This window comes from Protopterus annectens, chromosome 11.part0 (genome assembly GCF_019279795.1).
Source record: "Protopterus annectens isolate FY-2018-M chromosome 11.part0, PAN1.0, whole genome shotgun sequence".
Lineage (NCBI taxonomy): Eukaryota > Metazoa > Chordata > Ceratodontiformes > Protopteridae > Protopterus > Protopterus annectens.
In genome coordinates, this window is record NC_056745.1 from 86,400,432 (window position 1) to 86,419,873 (window position 19,442).

The 19,442-nt window shown below is 40.2% G+C and overlaps 1 protein-coding gene across 1 annotated transcript in view; it reads right to left on the reverse strand.

Annotated features, from left to right (window-relative positions):
- Nucleotides 1–19,442, reverse strand: part of NUP205 (nucleoporin 205) — a 1,199,422-nt gene that overhangs the window by 1,146,322 nt on the left and 33,658 nt on the right. Inside the window, 1 exon segment of the mRNA XM_044087173.1 lies at nt 2,796–2,938. Coding sequence (XP_043943108.1) covers nt 2,796–2,938 — 143 coding nt within the window.

Consider the following 19,442-nt stretch of genomic DNA (forward strand, 5'->3'; position numbering starts at 1 on the left):
AATGTTGGCAACTACAATTATGTCAGTATGGTTTGTGATGTAAAATGCCTGCAGCTAAGATTATGTCAATATGGTTCGCTTTCATTTATATAAAATGTAGGATAACCTAGGTCATAAGTAATAATTTAATAAGGATGTTTCTCGTTAAAAATATAAAAGAACACCACTCACACTAAACTCACTCGTAGCCTTGGGTGCAGTCAGAGCTATCCCTCAGTACAGAACTGGCCAAAATCCCAAATGGGACTTTCCTGCCAGCACTCCCTGCTTTAACTAGTACAGCAATATTATTTTTACCAGATTTAACTCAAACCTTGTATACAGCTTATCTACTTGCTTCCAATAGAGTTTAAAATTTCAACTTCTTTAGAAAGAGCCAAGTCTACCAACTCGCAGCTGATGAAAATAAAATCATATGCTGGTAGATATGAAGGACTCAAAAAAGCACACTCCGCATTTCCTTGCCAGGTTCATACTACATACTTAGGTAAGTAAATAAAAATACCATTTATCTTTTGTTTAAGCAGGTTAAACCAGCAAGCAAAAGACACTTTTTAGAGGCAACCCAGGAGCACAGTCTAACTAAGAGACTTCCTTAGACCCCCACAGCAAGCAAACTGAAAACAGAATCAAATCCTAGACTACAGGGTAATGCTTATTAGGAGCTCCCTTCTAATTCTGTAACCTTTAAGAGTTTCTTTGTGGAAGAACTTTTTAAATATACTTTAACAATTTATGGGCCATTTCCAGATATTCTTGAACTTTCACACCCATGAATTATGGCATTTTGCCAAGTAGCTCTTTTTTCAATTTAGGCAAAACACCAAGTGGTATTCTGTAAAAAGTTCTGGCTCTCTTGGCAATGGGTTTGCCTTCCTAAAAGGCCAATGAATCAATACCATTCTTGTCGAGATCTACTTAAAAAGGGGAAAAACAGTTCTTAGGGATTATGTCACCCAAGTAAATAACCAAAACATGTAAAAATAAAAACTCATATGAAATACCAAAATTAAAAGACACACATGAAAAACAGGAAGCGTGTAATCCAAAACTTTATTAAAATATGCATACTAATGATAAAGTTTGCTTGTTTGATTATTAAAACAAGAGAAGTGTATCGCCGTGAAATGTACAGTTCAAGTCATGTGAAGCAAATGTGCAACCTTGAAAATTGCAATGAAAATATAAGTTTGATATATTTTTTTAAATGACCAAGTGCCCTGCTGTTTAAAATTACCTTAAAGCTCAAATGGTCATTAAAACCAGGATAAAAAAGATAAGGATAGCAAATTGTACTTTTTTTTCCATCAAGTACATCATCAGCATCTCCTATTGTAAAATCTCTTGACTCTGCAACATAAAACATTTTTTGAAGATTGTTTAAGCATTTCCTGTATTGAAGCAAAGTTATTAACATAATAATACTCATTAATTATCCATTTGAAGTCAATGTTCTACATGTCTGATAAACTAGGCTTCTCATGTCAAACAAGACGCAACATACATCAAACCTTTAAGATCTACAGTTAAAATAAAGCAGGGCTTCATAATGGCTGGAGTATTAGCAATATACTTGTACCATTCGCATGTGTCACATGTAACCCCAACATTGCTACTTTCAAAAACATTTTCCAAATCTCCTTAATATTACACTTTTTTTCTTGTTTATAAAAACAGAATTGTCTCAATCAGGTGCTTCGTGTTTTAGTGTCTCTTTACTACCCACATATACGAAAGTGACATATCCTCAATGACGCTCACTGCAAGGTGAAACCTGCAGTGGTTACAGGCATATGCAGAGGTATTGGGACTGAATCCTACAAAACCCCTTGACCTTGAAGAGGAGACTGCATTGCCCTTTGGCACCTGGCTCTCACCCTACGAGTAGTGAACAGGATGCTCATCTCTCAGGGGAACAAATACACTGCATGAGACAGCACACAGAAAGGGGCTTGGTGGACATTAGGTCAGAAAAAAAATACTGTGAGAACTTCAGTTAAGTGTACAAGTCTCCCCTTTTTAGTTTTTTTTAAGCACTACATTCCTGTAATATGCCACATAATGCTCTGTAATTTCATTAACAGTAAAGTCACTTCCAACAGGTTCATAATTATAGAAACAAGCTGCATTACTCCCACCATTCACAAGGATTTATCTGTCCTCACATTCTCACAAGGGCTCATCTGTCCTCATGTAGAGGAGGCAACACTACGGTTCTTATAATTTGTCAATATCCAGGTCCAAGTGTTCTGTCACTCCCATATACCTACTTAGCAGAGTTCTGCAACTTCAAACAGATACACATGCAAATCAGTGCACAGAAATCTCAAGTTCAGTGTGGCCCAGAATATATATGGCTTAGCAGTAACTTTTGATCTTTACACTTTACCACGAGGACAGGACCAGAAGTCAGGAATGCAGAGGACCAGAAGGGTGAAGTATATTGAACACAATCTCCTGAGCTGCTTTGACACAGGAATAAAAGTGTTAACATGAATCCAGAAGGGGGCAAGTCCGATGTTCAATTATATGGTCTTTGGTATTCAGTTCCCAGTGCAGGATTACTGTTTTCTAAATTGTCAGTCTCACAAGTTCAATAGTAAACACTGCAAACACACCCATCCACCCAATATACGCATGCAAAAATGGCAAAACCCTTTCAGCATTATGTTCATTATGACAAAAACTTTTCTTCTGCAAGTGCTCAAAAACGGGTAGTGGCACTGTACAATACGAGGAAAGTGGAAAACTTTTGTCCCTCCACAGGACTAAAAATAAACAAAAATAAATCTTACTGGATTTTTGAACAACGAAATAAAATCAGGCTTATGCTTCTTTAGGACCAAATCAAGTAGATGAGGAGCTTCAGGCTTTCTCTTCCAGACTGCATCCACTACTGTTTGATAGATACCTTTGTAAGGGCCCCAAAGCGTAGCAGCTGTGAGAGGGGGGAAAAAAAATTCCACATTAAAAGCGAAGTCCAACAATTAATCTAAACAAGGTATTCCCACAATCACAGTGCTATTCCACTTACAATATAGTGAAACGTTTCTGAGCTTCCCCATACTAACTACAGAATGAAACTTGCAAAGGACTATTGTTGAAGTTTAACCAAATGCAGTGTGTGTGTGGGGGGGGGGGGGGGGGGTTGTGTGCTGGGGAGGCTAAATGAATGACCACACAGAACTCGGCTCCTACACATGAAGCACCATCAACAAAACAAACCTAAATGTAAATAAAAAGACAATACTCTCAGAAATAAAACTATGAAGCTTAAATCAAAGCTTCTGCTAGAATGAAGTCAACTTCTGATGGGCATTTTGAGCAATCCCAAAGTCAATGCACATTTTAAACAAATTAATAATTTCTCAAGATTATAATTGCCATATATTAAAACATCTGGAAATCAAAACATTTCACCACTGATGTACAGTGTAGGCTCCATATTACTCTGCTCAACTCTGTATAATGGACAGCACATGAAATTATGCAGCATACACAATTTCAGAATTAAAAGGACAGCTGGAAATATCAGTCCAAATCAAACATGCCCTACTCAGTGGCACATGTACAAAACTCTTAACATCTCACTTTCCTGTTTTCTTTGCCTTTTTCCTAATCCACCAGTACACTTACAATACTCATACAAACCTAAAATACACTGAACGGAGTCCTATTACTTCTGCTTTTTGGTAAATGCAACACAGTAGTACTTGGCATCACAGCTAGTATATCCCACTATTTCATTTAATGCCCCAATCTCCAAAAGAAACTAACATCTCAAGGGACACTATTCTCAACAACTGTATGGACTATCTTAATTATGTAATGCAAGATACAATGATCTTTAAGGTTAGTCTCACTTTTAAAATTAAATAAAATTAGTACCTCAACTTTTAGCTAATTTTAGAATACATTTTATGTTGACCAGATTAGTCCCATTATGTCCGTGGCCTATATTCACAGGAAACGGTGTCTATGTGGTATTCATACAGACTTGCAAAAATCGAGCCATGCTCCCATTTTGTCCCCCAAAGCATTCCAGCCATCAAGCCTCCCTCATACTCTGGGGGTGGGGGGCATGTTGCTGCCATCCAGGCAGCCATGAGGGTGCTTTATGCTCTCACGGGTATCTCATCAATAAAAATGATCTTATGGCCTAACTCTGCCCCTAGTGATGATGCAACCATCCACATGCATGGCAGGGAGGGGGTATCAGCAGCCCTTGTGGTGACATTCCCACCCCATGTGCCAAAAAGGGGGTACAATCACCATCTTGAGCAGCCCAGTTCCTGTTTTTTCTGGCACTGGCTCCCAGAATCAAGATGCTCTCTCCAGTCAACATCTGTCATCACAACGAAGGAGTGAAGAACCACTGTCCTCCCCCCATATGAGCATGCCCCATCCCCCTACGTGCACCAAAGCACCCTAGCTGCTACTCTGTCAACTGCTTGGGCTATAGTTGGAATGTTATCCCGCTACATCATCAGCACAAGCTGGCCCTACACTTCTTGATTTCTCCCAACTTCCAGCACACAGGAAATGGAAGGCAGTAATGACGGAGGAGCTCCAGGGGTTTTATGAATCAAATTGACAATATGTCGGACATTTCATCTATATAGCAGAATTGCAGATGGTTACTACTGAGATTCCAGGAGGTTTGGAGAGAGCATTTTAGAAAAGCTACTAGCCAACAAAGAACCAGGAGATACAGAACAAACAGAATGGGGGGGGGAGGGGTACAGCAGATAGTAGTAAGCAAGGCTATTAATATCAAGTAGTAACTTAAGTCTCCCAACTAAAATGTTCATGAACGCTTACAGTCATAGTTACGTATTGAGACTGGCTTATGTGAAATGGGATCCAATGGCCGCCTTCTTTTGGTATAAATATCCTTCTCTCTGCCAACATTGGTGGAGTTCCCCTTTCCATAAAAGTGAAAAGTTTCTTTTGCAATGCTGTCTTTGTCACATTTCCATGGGAATGTCCAATGCATCTAGTATTTAGATTACAGCTGGCTTTGCCCCATGCCTTTCTACAGTCTGTCACTCTGGATAACCACATTCTTATCAAAGCACCACGATTTACTTCCTCTGTTTTTTTCCCCTTACTTTATTAGAATAGTTTATCCTCTCACTCATTGCTTCATTATACCCCCACCCTTTTTTTTCCCCTTAAATTGTTCTCAGCCTTGCCACTCACCTTGACAGGATTCCTTTTTGGACCAAACCGCTTTCTTCATTATCATAAATGCCATGCCTCCCCTTCAAACTCCAACCAAGTTTTCTTAGGACTTCTGCCCTCCCCTTCTCAGGGTTTTCATAGCTTCATAGGCAAGTAGTAGGCTAGCTGCACTTTTAAGGCTTGCAAGTTTCCCCTTTTGTGCGCGAATTAACCTACTCCATTTGGTTAGACTGGCTTTACCCATCCCATGGTCGATAATTATACATCACCCTAATGAAAACAACAGGAATCATACACAGATAATTGGAGGGGACACATGCATGGGATGAAGTACTCAAGAGCCGCTTCTGTCCATTACTAGTACAGGGGACATTCCTGGGGTAGATTTTCTGGTTCTCATCCATATATCCAAGTTGCACATGAATATGGACAGGGATAAACTTTGTTTTGTGTGGATATTCCAGATTGGAAGATGCATCCTCTGCGAGACATGCATGTCCCTCCAAACCTGTTAACGCTGTAGAACAAGTTTAGATCTTTAGACACAGTACTTCTGATGCCAGCTGGCATGCAAGTAAATCATCAGTAACTGGGTCACAGGATGCCCTGAATGACAGACACAGGTCACCTCTCAACAGTCTGTAGGATACACAGTAAAGTAACATGGCTCTCAGTCGGTCCACATAGGACAATTCGTTTAGGCCCTGCATTCTTTTAGTAAGGTACTTCTGTGGGCATTCCAGTTGTTACGTGTCTGGGCAAATTCATACTGAAGGGGGCATTATATTCAATGACTGGCTTAATGAGGGCTAAGTAACAGCCAGGTCAACTCTTAGCAGGTGTACTGTTAATGTGGTAATTCCTTGGGATACAAACTGAAGTGTTTCAATACACACCAAAACTGCTGAGGAATGAATGAAGTACACTGTAGGCACTTTTGCTTTATTTGGCTCAAAATCTAGATGCAGGTCGGGAATGACTACGACTGTAAAAAACCCAAGTGAGTTGCGGCCTTCTTTGAATAAGACTAAAACACAGAGACAAAACAGAGAAAGAACTAGAGGTTGGGAAGGAACTGCCATCCCAAAAATGGACACTTGCACTGTAGCACATATTCCAAATGTTAACGCACTTGGTAAGAACAGAGATACAAGTGTTAAAGGACAACCAAAGGAGTTGTCTTTTGAAAAGGGATTATGAACACTCGATTGCCAATAAATGGAAAACATATGCAGACATGGGGCACATAAAATGATTTACAAAAAGTGCAAAACCAACACTTTTTTCAATAAAGTGAAAGCAGGATTAGCAAGAAATGTTGCAGAAAACAAAGAGCATGCTGCTAAAACTAGGAGACAACAGAAAAGGAAAAAAGTATTGGGACAGACACACAGAAATGGCATTAAGTGCAGAAAACCAGTTTGCTAAAAGAATATGAAAACAATGGTGGATGAAGTCACTGACCATTGAAAGTGAACTAACTAAAGAAAGAAAAAGAAAACTTGAGAATGGAATTCGTGTTGTGCACTTAAAAGTTTAATAGGTTAAAGCAGAGGGGGATATACAAATCTGATCATTGTGGAGATGACCAAACCTGAATTAGTTAAGGATATTTAATTGATGCTTGTTTATGTCAAAACAGGTCCGTGCTAACAGCACAAATCACAGCATTATAGTAGCAAGGAAACACAACAAGGACAGTGTTAGCATACTTAAACTATACAATTATTGTATACATGGATTTGGTCGTACGGCCAAATGTCGAACACATGATGTTCGAAAGCAAAAAGTCAGTTCAGCAACGCAATTATGTTGAAATGCCAAACATCCCCCCTTTTTGACCCATGGTAGCAATTATTTAGGTGGTAGAGCGGTCAGAAATGTCAAATTCAGAATTTTGTACGACATTCCGATCGTTCAACACCTAAATCTTCAACATACAAGTTTGAAGAAAACCCTGTTCGACATTCGGTTTTCAACCAATTCCATGTAAACCATTAATAAGAGTTGCGGCCCCTTGTGAAAGGGGTTCAGGAGAAGTTGTCCCCCTTGCAATTTTTGTTAATAAATTACCACTGAAGTCAACATGCTATTTTCCAGCTAAATAACACTTAATTCTGTTTTTTAATCTGTTTAAATAAAATTAAAACTTAAACATTAAACAGAAGAATAATTTTAATTCTACTGCTCAAAATTGATATGCATCAAAATAAAAGGTAGGCTGGTAAACAGTTTTGAAAATAGAAGAAAGAATAAAGCAGAACAGAGATGGAAGTACTCTTTGGAATCATTTCTCTAATGTAACAAACTGGATATCAAACAGGTTGTCGATACACACACACTTGTGCAAAAGTACTCATCAGACGTCTCCCAAGAGTCCAGAGACATCCTAAACATAAGCAAAGTGCACAAACTATTATGCAGATTGAAACCACTACACAACGCATACAAATGTATTTCAACAAATAATCCCCTAAGGCAAAACACCTAAACCAAATGTTCTAGTCAGAGGAGACTCCATATAGTGAGACACACAGATGTTCCCTTCATCAGGCTGGATAAGGAGAAGGTCACAGTCGGCTGCCTGTCTGATCACACATGCACTCAAGTCACTCAAGTACGTTAGGACTCCGTCATAGCTCATGTTCGGGTGAATGACTTGCGACATACTTCTCTGGACTATATGAAGACAGACATGACAGAACTCTCAAATTGTGTGTCCTAGGCAGATATGCCCCTAGCCCCAAGTAGCATTCTACCTTCACCCAGGATGATGCCACAGTGTAAACAAAAAAATTATCAACTTTAACAATTGGTTTAGCTTCTGGTGTCAGTCCAGGTGATCCAGTATCTGTCAGCCTGATATGACATGGTCAACAGGGCACACTGCTTTACCAGAGATGGTCTTCATTCATCTCTTCTAGGCCTCTGATACTGCCAAAGGCACTTGCCTCTCCCGTAGTGCCTTTTTTAGGCAATGTCAAAACAAAATTCCTGACAACAAAATCCACCCAAGGTAAACTCAAGGTTCTGCTGCTTAAGGTTAGAAGTCTAAACATAAAGCTACACTCCCTGGAAGCACTTGTCACCTTGGAAGTTGCCGACATCTGTGCAGTCACCGAGACATGGCTCAAGGATGCAAAGAGCACCCTGGCCATGCAGGGCTACAACCCCTTCCAGATGTTCAGCCCTTAAAATGAGCATGAGGGTGGTATAGTATCCATCTTCATTAAAACCAAGTACACAGAGTTTGGTCTAAACAGCATGACTCTCTCGAACTAAGCCATGTCCAATTAACTCTAGCCAAAATACCTTACCATACCATTGCTAACTACAGACTCTCCACCATGAGCCAAGAAAAGCACACTGCTTACCAGTACTTACTGGAATCACTCGCCATACAGCCCAACACCTTAATTCAACTATCCTTCCATCAACTGGGTGACATACATGAGCGCAAACAAGCTTGCCCGGAGGTTCCTGGACTTGGTCTGTACCAACAAGGGGCACAAATGTCCTACACTTGCCAACATGGGGAAACATTGTACTCCCACCCCACCGTGTGATGGCTTCCACGTAAGGTTGCCCATAAAACTGTCTTGTTCGAAGTAACTGTTGGACCGGACATCCCCATAGGAGCAAACAAAATTTACTTTTGCAAAGCAAACTTCACACTACTAAGTGATGGTATAAAATGTTTATATACCCCTGCACCCACAAACAAAGACTCCTATGTAGGATTGTACTCAGATGCCCTGTACAAATACCTTAACAGCTGTATAGACTCGGCTTACCTGACCGGATCAAAACCAGGTCCTCCCAAAAAAACAACCCACCCTGCTGGACCTCAAGAATAAACAGGTTATATAACAAGAGGAAGAAACTAATGTCCAAGAATAACAGGGGATGGACTCCGCAGAGGAATGCCCTCCGAGCGTGAACAAGCAAATCTGAAATTTAGTGAAATCCTCAAAAGCTAAGTATGAAGCCAAAATAGCATCCCTAGCAAAGAATAACCATAACGAATTTTTTAATTACGTCTGAAATCTAAGAGGGAATGCCCAGCTACACAGACAACTAGTAATAGATGGTTATCAATTGTACTGCACCAGAGGAAATGGTCAACCTGCTAGCTGACAAATTTGGTGCAAACTGCACCACCCTGACCCCACCACCCATACCCCAAACCATACCAGACACCAGTACTCTGTCTAGTATCTCTAGAGATAAGGTCTTATCTGAGCTCTCCAAGGCCAAAAACACAGCCTTAATGGGTCCACACAACATACCAGGATGCTTACTAAGCAATCTAAAACAGGACCTAACAGACCCACTTAGCATTCTCTTTAACCATAGCCTGAGAACTGGCTTTATCCCAGCAGAGTTGAGAACAGTAATTCTCTTGCAAAAAAGGGGATATCAACAGACCCATAAGTCTGACCAATCTCATCTGCAAGGCCATGTAAAGAATCATTGACTTTATCAACAAGGGCATAGGCAACCTTCAAACTCTAGACCCAACCCAGTTTGGCTTTAAGGACAGATCATGCTTATTAAATCTATTAGACTTCTTTGAGACAGTCAAAGCCATGCATGAAGGTAAGACAGTGCACATCACCTATCTGACCTGGCCAAGACTTTTGACACAACCTCCTACTCGGGTAACACAGAAAAACTCTTTCAGCTGGAGATTAACCCTTACATCACTAGGTGGGTAGGTAATTGGCTGACTGACAGAACACAGTCAAAGTTGGTGACTCCACCTCTACCAGTATAACTGTCACCAGTGGCATACCACAAGGTTCTCTTCTGGGCCCTTCACTATTTGGAATCTACTTCTCAGAAGTCCAGACAAAATTACATGGCCTTTGGCTTATTATGTTCGCTGATGATTGCAAAGTGGGTGCAATAACCGAGTCCACCAATGATGCTAGCATACTACAAGAAGGGCTTACACAAATTATGTGCGTCAAAGTCACCATCTAAAGCTAAACGCAAAAAAGTGCATTACTACTCCCTTTAGCAAAACAGAATTCCCTGCTAACTGCAATATTGTCAACACTACCTCAAGTTCAAACCCAGTGGTTTGAGACCTGGGAACACAGGTAGATAGCAACCTGAATGTCAACCAGCATGTTTCCAATATAGTAAGGAAGGCATTCTATGTTGCACACCTCACAATTAAGGGCATCCTGTCCAGGTCTCAGGATGTTAAAGCTCCACTGTACTAGACCCTCATCAGACCACTAAATAGAATACAACGCTCCTTTTGCATGTACCTCAACAGACACCTGCAGCAGCTGGAAAGACCACAGAGGTTCCTCACCAAAAAAATATACAACCTCCAAACCATGATGCAAGTGGATAGAATAAAAGCCCTCTCACTATAGTCTATCAAATAGACTGGAGCAGTCTTGTGCCTGGCCTACAGGGCAGTCTCTGACCCTGCCCCGATGGATTTGCTTCACATCCACAAAACTAATAGCACATGAGAGTCACTCGCTCTAGGAAACTAAACCTAGTCTCGGACATTAACATAACTCGCTGGACAGACAAATACATCTCCCACAGAATACCATTACTTTGGAACGGACTTCCATTTCCCATGACCTCACTGACCCTATTCAAGCACAACCTGGACAACGGGATGGGAGACAACAAATTTGCCCTGGGGGCGTGGCACCCATATCCCTCATAGACAAGGGGAGTCGGTTTTGACCAGACTAACTGTGCAAAGTACATCCATTTAATAAGGGCAACTTGGGACTAACATGGCCAGGCTTGTAAGGTTCTAGGGTTGTTAGCCTAGTAACCTCTTCTATAATTACTTCTACAATATAGAGAGAGATATGGAAAGGAATTTGTGAGATATACAAGAAAGGCTTTTTGAGTTAAAATTATATTGAGAAGATGCAGATATGTGAAAATAAGGATGAAATGTACACCCCACAATAAAAGCAGAGCAGTATGTTATGGTGCGACAGAGAAAAAAAAACGAACACATGAGGGTGGCATGGTCTCTTTCACACACACACACACACACACACACACACACACACACACACAATTATATTTAATGTATGGCACAGCACTTGCTGTGACATTTTGAAGTCTTTTGTAGGACATTTTACCACTGCCTTAAGAAAGGGAAAAATAAAGACAAACAGAAAGCAGGGCAAAGCCCGTCACTACAGGAAAAAGAAATCATGAAGAGAGCAGAGTTGAGGAATAACAAAGCACAGAGCTACAAACTCAGACATGAGAGTTAATGAATATGTAACAGTTCAGTGTCTGTGCACGTGGAGGGTCAGAATGGCTGAAAAAAAAAAAAAAAGGAGGGACAGAATGTGCAGTATGTCTACGTACAGATATGTGCTTTGACAAGAAGGTAGGCTTTCTTTGCAGCAGATAAATTCAGCAGACATCCCACATTACAAAAGGTTTATTAAATTACACAAATCAAGAGATTTAAACCAACAGTTCCTATAGGAGGAGAAAACACACCAAACAATCCTTAAATACAAATGTAATTTCATTGCTCCAGTAACTGAGCAAGTTGCAAAGCTTACCAAGTTCATTTCATATGAAGACCTGCAGGAGTTAAGCTACCAGATTTCAGGATACATATGGCTTCAACTGACAATAAGCATGTCATCTGCCAAGTCTTCAGTGACAAAGACCTCAGTTATTGCTACAAACAACTAACCATGTTCAATTTTTTCTTTTCAGTGCTGCCCCTTAACATCTCAGAAGAATGCGTAACAAATTGAGATTCATCGTCAGAGGGTGGCTCAAGAACATGAGAAGGGCAAAAAATAAAAGTCCTTTGATAAAGAGCAAGAGAAGAAAAGGTCTGCAAGTAATACATTTGAAGTTTCTATTTTCAATGACTAAATTTCACATCTTGAGTGAAAGTATGACATTTTTTCTTTGCGACACCACAACCTTGGAAATGTTGAGTTGGTTTAGAAAAGTCAAATCAAAAGGTACTTTTTTCTTCTTATTAAATCTGATCCTTGCATCACATACAGTAGGAAAGAGCTAGTACATAGCTTGGATGACATTTAATTTTACATAACTAACGAGTTTTTGGACATAATTGCTTCTGAATGATTTGATATTGATACTATTCCCTTTAGCTTAAGCATCAGAATTTTTAACTGTAAAAATCTGTTTGTTGACCAGGAGGGCACCACTAGACTAGAGGCTTCTTTTCAAGGGAGACCCAAGGTGCATTTGTACTACTAGGGAAATTTAGCCAGTGCATTAGGGAAATTTCACACCATTTTCAATAAGTCATCAAATCATTTACAATCACCTGAATTACCACTAGCAAAAGCAGATACCACCTCCTTTTAACATCTCATCAGAAGGATGACACAATCAGGAGTGCAGCACTCCCCTAATTCTGCACTGCAGTGTCAGCTATCCAATTACCTTCTTGTATTCCAGTACAAAAAAGGAAGTGTACGTTACCTATTGCATTTCTGAGACCAACTTAAAAAATTGCTATAAAATTCATTTTTATAACTTGCAGCACATCAATTGCAAACATCACCCTTTAGTTCTTGAAACACTTGGTAGAAGTTTAAAGGCATTACTTTGACATATCTCTAAGCCTCAATATAACACAACACAACATTAATGGGAAGCACTGTTTACTATAAAGTTTGATCAAACAGAACACATTTACAAACATGACATGCAATGCTTTTGTATGCCTAAATAAAAGTTGCTGTAAAGCAGGTCACAGCTTCAGGCATGCAATCACTTCTCTGTCCAATTAGAAACCAGTATCATTACAACATTCTTGTAAAAATTACCTTCTAAAAATGAAGCCAAGCATGAAAAAGACTTGTACAAACTCTTGGCATCACAATGTTTACATGGGGATGTTTACATCACCTCTGATGGACTCGTATGTACTTACGAAGCCCGTGATCAGAGAGAACTTTAGGAAGTCTAACCTTACATTCCCCTGGTAGTTTTTTGGTCCTTATATTTTGTGCATGAATAACCCAAAGGCAGCGGAATGGATTTGTTGGGACATTTACTTGTTGCTCCCATCTGGGGCAGACCTGGGGGGACTGAATTTACAGTTTCCCATTCAGCAGTCCAGATCATGTTTTGAGGAGAGTAAGCAAAGCACTTCTGTGCAACAGCCTTCAACTTCACATAAAACAAAGCTGTATTCTCTGTGTTATACAACCATCCCTCTAACACGTCTTATGGTCCAAAAGAGCTAAAGATCCCTTGAACATCTGTTCAAACTACTTTTATGACTTGTGAAATGTGTAACAGATCTGATAGGATTGGGTCCAATGAGGCCAGATGTAGGCAAGGCAGAAGTCACCTCTTACTAACTCATATGATACCAAGAAGGACAAGGCTTTTACAAAATTTGCATAGTTTAAGGATTTAGGCCTTTGTTTTTAAGTGATAAAGTGCTGACTTGTGACAAGTGTTTGGACAGGTATTTATAGAAAGGGGCATTGTATTAAATGATTAATCTAATGATAACTGAATGCAGTAGAACAATTGCATCCCAAATCATGGGCACTATACCTTTAGATAGAAGCTGTGTGATGTAAAAGGACAAAAAAAATAATGTTAAGATTGCAACAATCCATTAGGAAGGCTGACCTAAGATATCGAAAAAATTACTTTAATGGCTTCTCTGTGGGCAGACAATTGGGGTACTGGGATACCAGATCTGAACATGTTTAATATACTTTTTTCCTTTAGAGCTTTGCAGTTAAACTTTTCAAGAAATGACTAGACAAGGTAACAAGGACTCGCAGATTAAATGTTTAATTCTTCCCATGTACAAGTTAGTGTACATTATTTTAGTGCCTAGCATACGAGATAATAAAGCTTTAGGTATATAATGGTGTTTCTACTTTAAAACTCAATATTCTAATAAGGTGGTTACACATTTCTTGGTTCAGTGACCTTCAGATAACAGTTAATGGAGTGGATTGAAAATAAGTTGCAGATTCAACCAAAGTAAAACTATGTCAGATAAAAAAGTACCACTCGACTCTTACATTTTTTTCTCACATTCTGGAGGTAATAGTTTCAAAGCCTTCAGAGACACTCCAAGGATTTGTGACAGTTCACAACTTCCAGTGCACTCCTGCAGTCTACATCTCTTTCTTGTGGAAGGAGATACCAGTCAACCGCATGAAAACGCCCAGCTACCTATCCAGTCATCTGCATTATGTTTTAAGATAGCAAGTTGCACTGTTTAACATGCAGGGGTTTGTTTATTCCAGACATTTGGAAGATGCTGGGTTATTAACTAAAACATGGTGAAGAAATCTTCCAATATATATAACTTATTTCGGTCCATTTCTAGAATTGGTTGAGATACTGAATTTGCAGAGATCCAGGAGGTCCTAAACAAGCAGGTCTCCAATGGTGTAGGAAAAGGACACAGATCTCCTCTCAAAAATCTGTAAGACACTGAATAAAGGAATAGAGCTGCCAGCACATGGACTTCAGGCCTGTAATCTTTTCAGTTAGGAGATTCTGGTGCCTATTTGTTATCCTTAGTGAGATACATCCCAAAAGTAGCATTATACTTACATTGGTCCACTCAATGTTGAGTATACAGGGGTGGGCACCTCTAAAACCTTGATGCATTCCTTTGGCAATTAGCTACGCTGATTAAAAGGGCTTCCTCATAACTGTTGCCACACGATGGTAAAACGGGTGAGGGAGTCAACCAAAGTTCCAGTCTCCAACTACATTTTCACTTTTTAATACAGCATTATCTAAGAGGAGGATGATGATGGAGGGGCCACTTACCAACAGTGACAACACTAGACTTCAGCATTTAATTTGGAGCCAATTTTACTACACTAAATTTACTAAGGAAATTTAATTCTGGAGGGTTTGGGTGTCAGGTGACTTAACAGTTCCCAGTTTGCAGTCATCTGCAAAACTATTAGCCAGAAGTCTTGTTTCTCTCTGGAGATCTGAGAAATAAATACTGAAAAGATGTCCCAGTACAAAGCCCCGTGGGACACCAGGGATCACTTTCATACTTTCTGATGGGGCACATGCCACTAGCACTGTGTGGGTACTTTCAACCAATCTGCTATCAATGTTGTACCACATAATGGTCAATTTAAAGCATTTAGCTTCCATGTGACACCAGCATGGGTAATGATGTTGGAGGCCTTGGCCAGATCAGGATAAACCATGGGTACTGCACAGCCACCACAAAAACCTTTAAAAACTCTTTCAAAAGAAGTTTACCAAATTCAATAGACAGGATCTACCCTTCATAAAGCCAAACTGTTGGGGATCAATTCTCACACAGTCCTTATATCACAGTTTAGGATGTCAGTTATAACGCTTTGCACACAAGCCCAATTTTAGAAAACCTAGAAATGAGAATTTCACAGAATAAGAGAATGGGAATTAACAAGCATTTTATTAAGTGTATAACTATAATTACTGCCATTACTTAAAATGTAACCCACCACTTTTTTCTCAAAATTGACAGTTTGAAAGGGACAGAGAGGTAGTGCAAAGTTTTTAATGAAATCATGGACCGAAAGGTATATTTAGGAACAGCATCCGTTTATCTGTAGGCATGTTAAGAAAAAAAGTGTGAAATGCAATGGTTCTGACAGGCTTACCACGCAAAGTGCAGCTGTAACACTATTTCATACTGGAGGGGAACATTTTTGACCACACAAACAATAATGCACGATTTACCATGTAAAACAAGAGGTAAGATTATTATAATTCTGTTTACTGGGTAATCCCACTCAACACAAGTGCTGCTTTTCAGAGACAACATGAGAGTGCAGTCTGGTTAAGTGACTTGTTCAGAGTCACTCAGTAGGTAAACAAGGCTGAATGAATCCAACCCTGTACCGTTGACTACAAGAAATGGCTAAACACCTCATAGTCTTAAAGGACAACAGCACCCTCAGACTCAAAAAAAACATTTATTTCATCATGGTTTGGTGTTTCCTACATTTTAACAGCACTCTGGAACTATTTAGAGCTTTTTAGATATTATTATATGCAATTTCTGACTCTGACCACATGGGGGCTGGCATTTTGAAATAAGTCAGACTGTTTACTCTGCCTCTAAGTATCCCAGAATGCATTGTTTGTCTCCAAAAAAATTGCATCAGATCTGCCACGTTTTCCCTTAAGCTGCTGTCACTTCATTGACTTAACAGGCATTCACTGCTGTCTTAAAGTCCCCTACTTTTGGTTAAAATGTTATCCTTTTTCAATGACTACTTCAAACACAAACAGTGCAAATGCTACAGAACAGAATTGAAAAAAGTGAATTTTATTGCTCTTGCTTCTTAGAAATGCTAACTTGCTTTCTTTTGTGAAGACTGAAATCTATTTCTTCAAGGCATCTCCCTTCCACTTCACACCTACCTTCCCTAACTGTCAAAGAGCCAACGGTAATTTGACCCATTATCTGCATGTGATTGACAGCTCACAGCAGGTGACCAGAGTAATGTACTGTTTTCTTGTCAGCCTTTCCCTCCTTACAGTGGGACACTTTTTTGTTGCACTCCTCCTGTCAAATTTAGAACCAAGCTACATAGCACTGGGAATAATCACTGTTTTGCAAAGCATCAAACTCCCACTTATTTTTCCTTCCCATTTGGTTAAATAGCTAACAAATGATGCACTATAAACATGAAATATTTCACAGACTTGCATGACAGCACCAACATGCTTTTTAAGTCATAATTTAAAAAATTACAGTATTGCACACTTCTTGTAAGCTGATGTAGTGTTGTCGATTCATTGTGACAGACATCTGCTTCTTATGTAAAAACATGCAATTAATGTATACGCATGGTTATTGAAAATTTATGCTCTTAGTTTTTGCAGCTGTTACTGTGCTTCTGCCTCTACTTTGTCACATATCAGTAGGGCAATGTAAAGCAATGACAATACAAAAACAAAGTTTACACAATTTAGAAATTACATCCAAAAATGAGACTCACCTCACCCACCTACCCACACTCACCTACCCACCCACACTCACCACATCTCACTCACTCACCCTCAACCACTCATTACCCTCACTCACCACCCACCCTCACCCACTCAACTCACCCACCACACCCACTCAACTCACCCACCACACCCACTCAACTCACCCCCACACTCACCCAACTCACCCCCACACTCACCCAACTCACCCCCACACTCACCCAACTCACCCCCACACTCACCCAACTCACCCCCACACTCACCCAACTCACCCCCACACTCACCCTCTCACACCCCAGGCCTTCGTCCGAGGAATGCACAAGTAATTATGTACTTTGGCTGTGCAGACATCGGAAACAGAAACACATGCCTATACAGAGCTTACACATCAAGCCGCTCCATTCAAATTTTACATGAAATGCACCCATTGAACAGTTTTCGACCTACAACATTATTAAAGTACTTTAATCCAACACTAGTGAGCCCTACTTTACACAGCCCAGTAAACCTGTCCACAGTTTCAGCTTCACTACAGCACAGTCCAATAAACTGTTTACTGTACATTAGTGTTAACACAGGAATTTCCAGTTCTTATCAGCATAACCACATACACAATCTTCCACCTCAGACCTTTCATGACGGAGGTTTTATTTTTAAACTTTCATCCTTCCCACTTTAGGGGTCTTACATAAATCCCAGCAAAAAGGAGACCTATAAACTGCAATCACCCTGATCCAAATCCATCCAAACATGGCTGCAAAACTAAAGGTGTTACGGTTTTGAGGGGAGGGTTAAGCAACCATGCCCATACCACCTGGGAGCAATTGAATTCTTCTTGTCTTTATAACTACACAGTTCCACAACCACAAGGAAATAATTACCCAGCAAAGGCACACCAGTACCTACAGGAATTAAGTGACAATGCAACACTAAATCATAAATCACAAAACAGACTATCAATTCAGTATATGAAGAACGTACCAGTATACAGTGTATTTAAAGTTGCATCTAACTACCAGATTGTGCTGGGACAACTTTAGAGATAAAAGTGGTCTTGTAAAATTCAGCAGATACTGGCAGAGTGCCCTTTATCACACAAACGTGCACACACTTGCCCCTTATCACACAGACACAAAGTTTGTTTGGCAACAGCTAAAATGACCCAAGGGCTTATTTCTTCTGATAGCCTATTACTGTGAATCTATAGTTAACAGACTGCTATCGGCCCTAGGGCTTATACAAGCCTAGCCATAACAATTCCCTGGCTATTACTTTCCATGCTATTTTCTACCCTGGAAACCTGTGTAGCAGGGTGAGTGACGTGATCCCCAGGGTTAATTTCCTTCTCCCACCCAATCATCAATGTTCCGTTTGAAGAGGGCCAAAGAGGTGGTCTGCTTGACATGTATGGGCAGTCTATTCCAGAGTCTGGGGAGTCTCTGGGTCAGGAACCTATCCCTCCAACATTTGTTTATTGTGATGACAAGGTTTAGATCCCTGGAGCGTGTAGCTCTGAGGAATTGGGATTTCTTTAAGTGTAGCACGTCCCAGAATGGGTGCATGCTTTTTCCCAAAGGGGATAACTATAAATTTCTTGGCATTGAGCTTGACCCCATGGCTCTGGCACCAAGCATCTGTTTCTGTAAGGCCCTTTTCTAGAGTATCCACAACATTTGGGGATTCAATAATGGCTCCCAGTTTGCAGTCATCTGTGAACTTTGTTAGCCAGAATCCCTTAGTGCTGGCCTAAAATTCAGAGAAGTAGATGCCAAACAAGAGTGGTCCCAGGACTGACCCATGAGGTACTCTTGACTTTTCAGAAGCTGGATTTGGAGTGGGCTACTTCTACAGCATGGGTTCTGTCAGTAAGCCAGTTGGCAACCCATCGAGTGACATAGGGATTAATGCCCAGCTTAGTAAGCACACTCTCACTCACTCACACACTCTCACTCGCTCACACATGCCCCTTGCTTGCATTCACATACACACACATGCACTTGTGGCTTTAAAACACAAGTACCAGTATGACAGTCATAGTGCATTATGGGTTTGGGAGAGTGGCCTAATGGGTAAGGTGTTTGCCTTACAAACTCAAGGTGCAGGATTTGAATATCACATGGGATAATTGGCTAGGCTTAAAATGGCTCGCAAGGGCAGTTAGCCTAGTACTAACCTAGGTTGGGAGGGTGGCCTAATGGTTAAGGTGTTTGCCTAGCAAACACAAGGTGCAGGGTTTGAGTCTCACAAGGACAGTTAGCTTAGTACTAATCTAT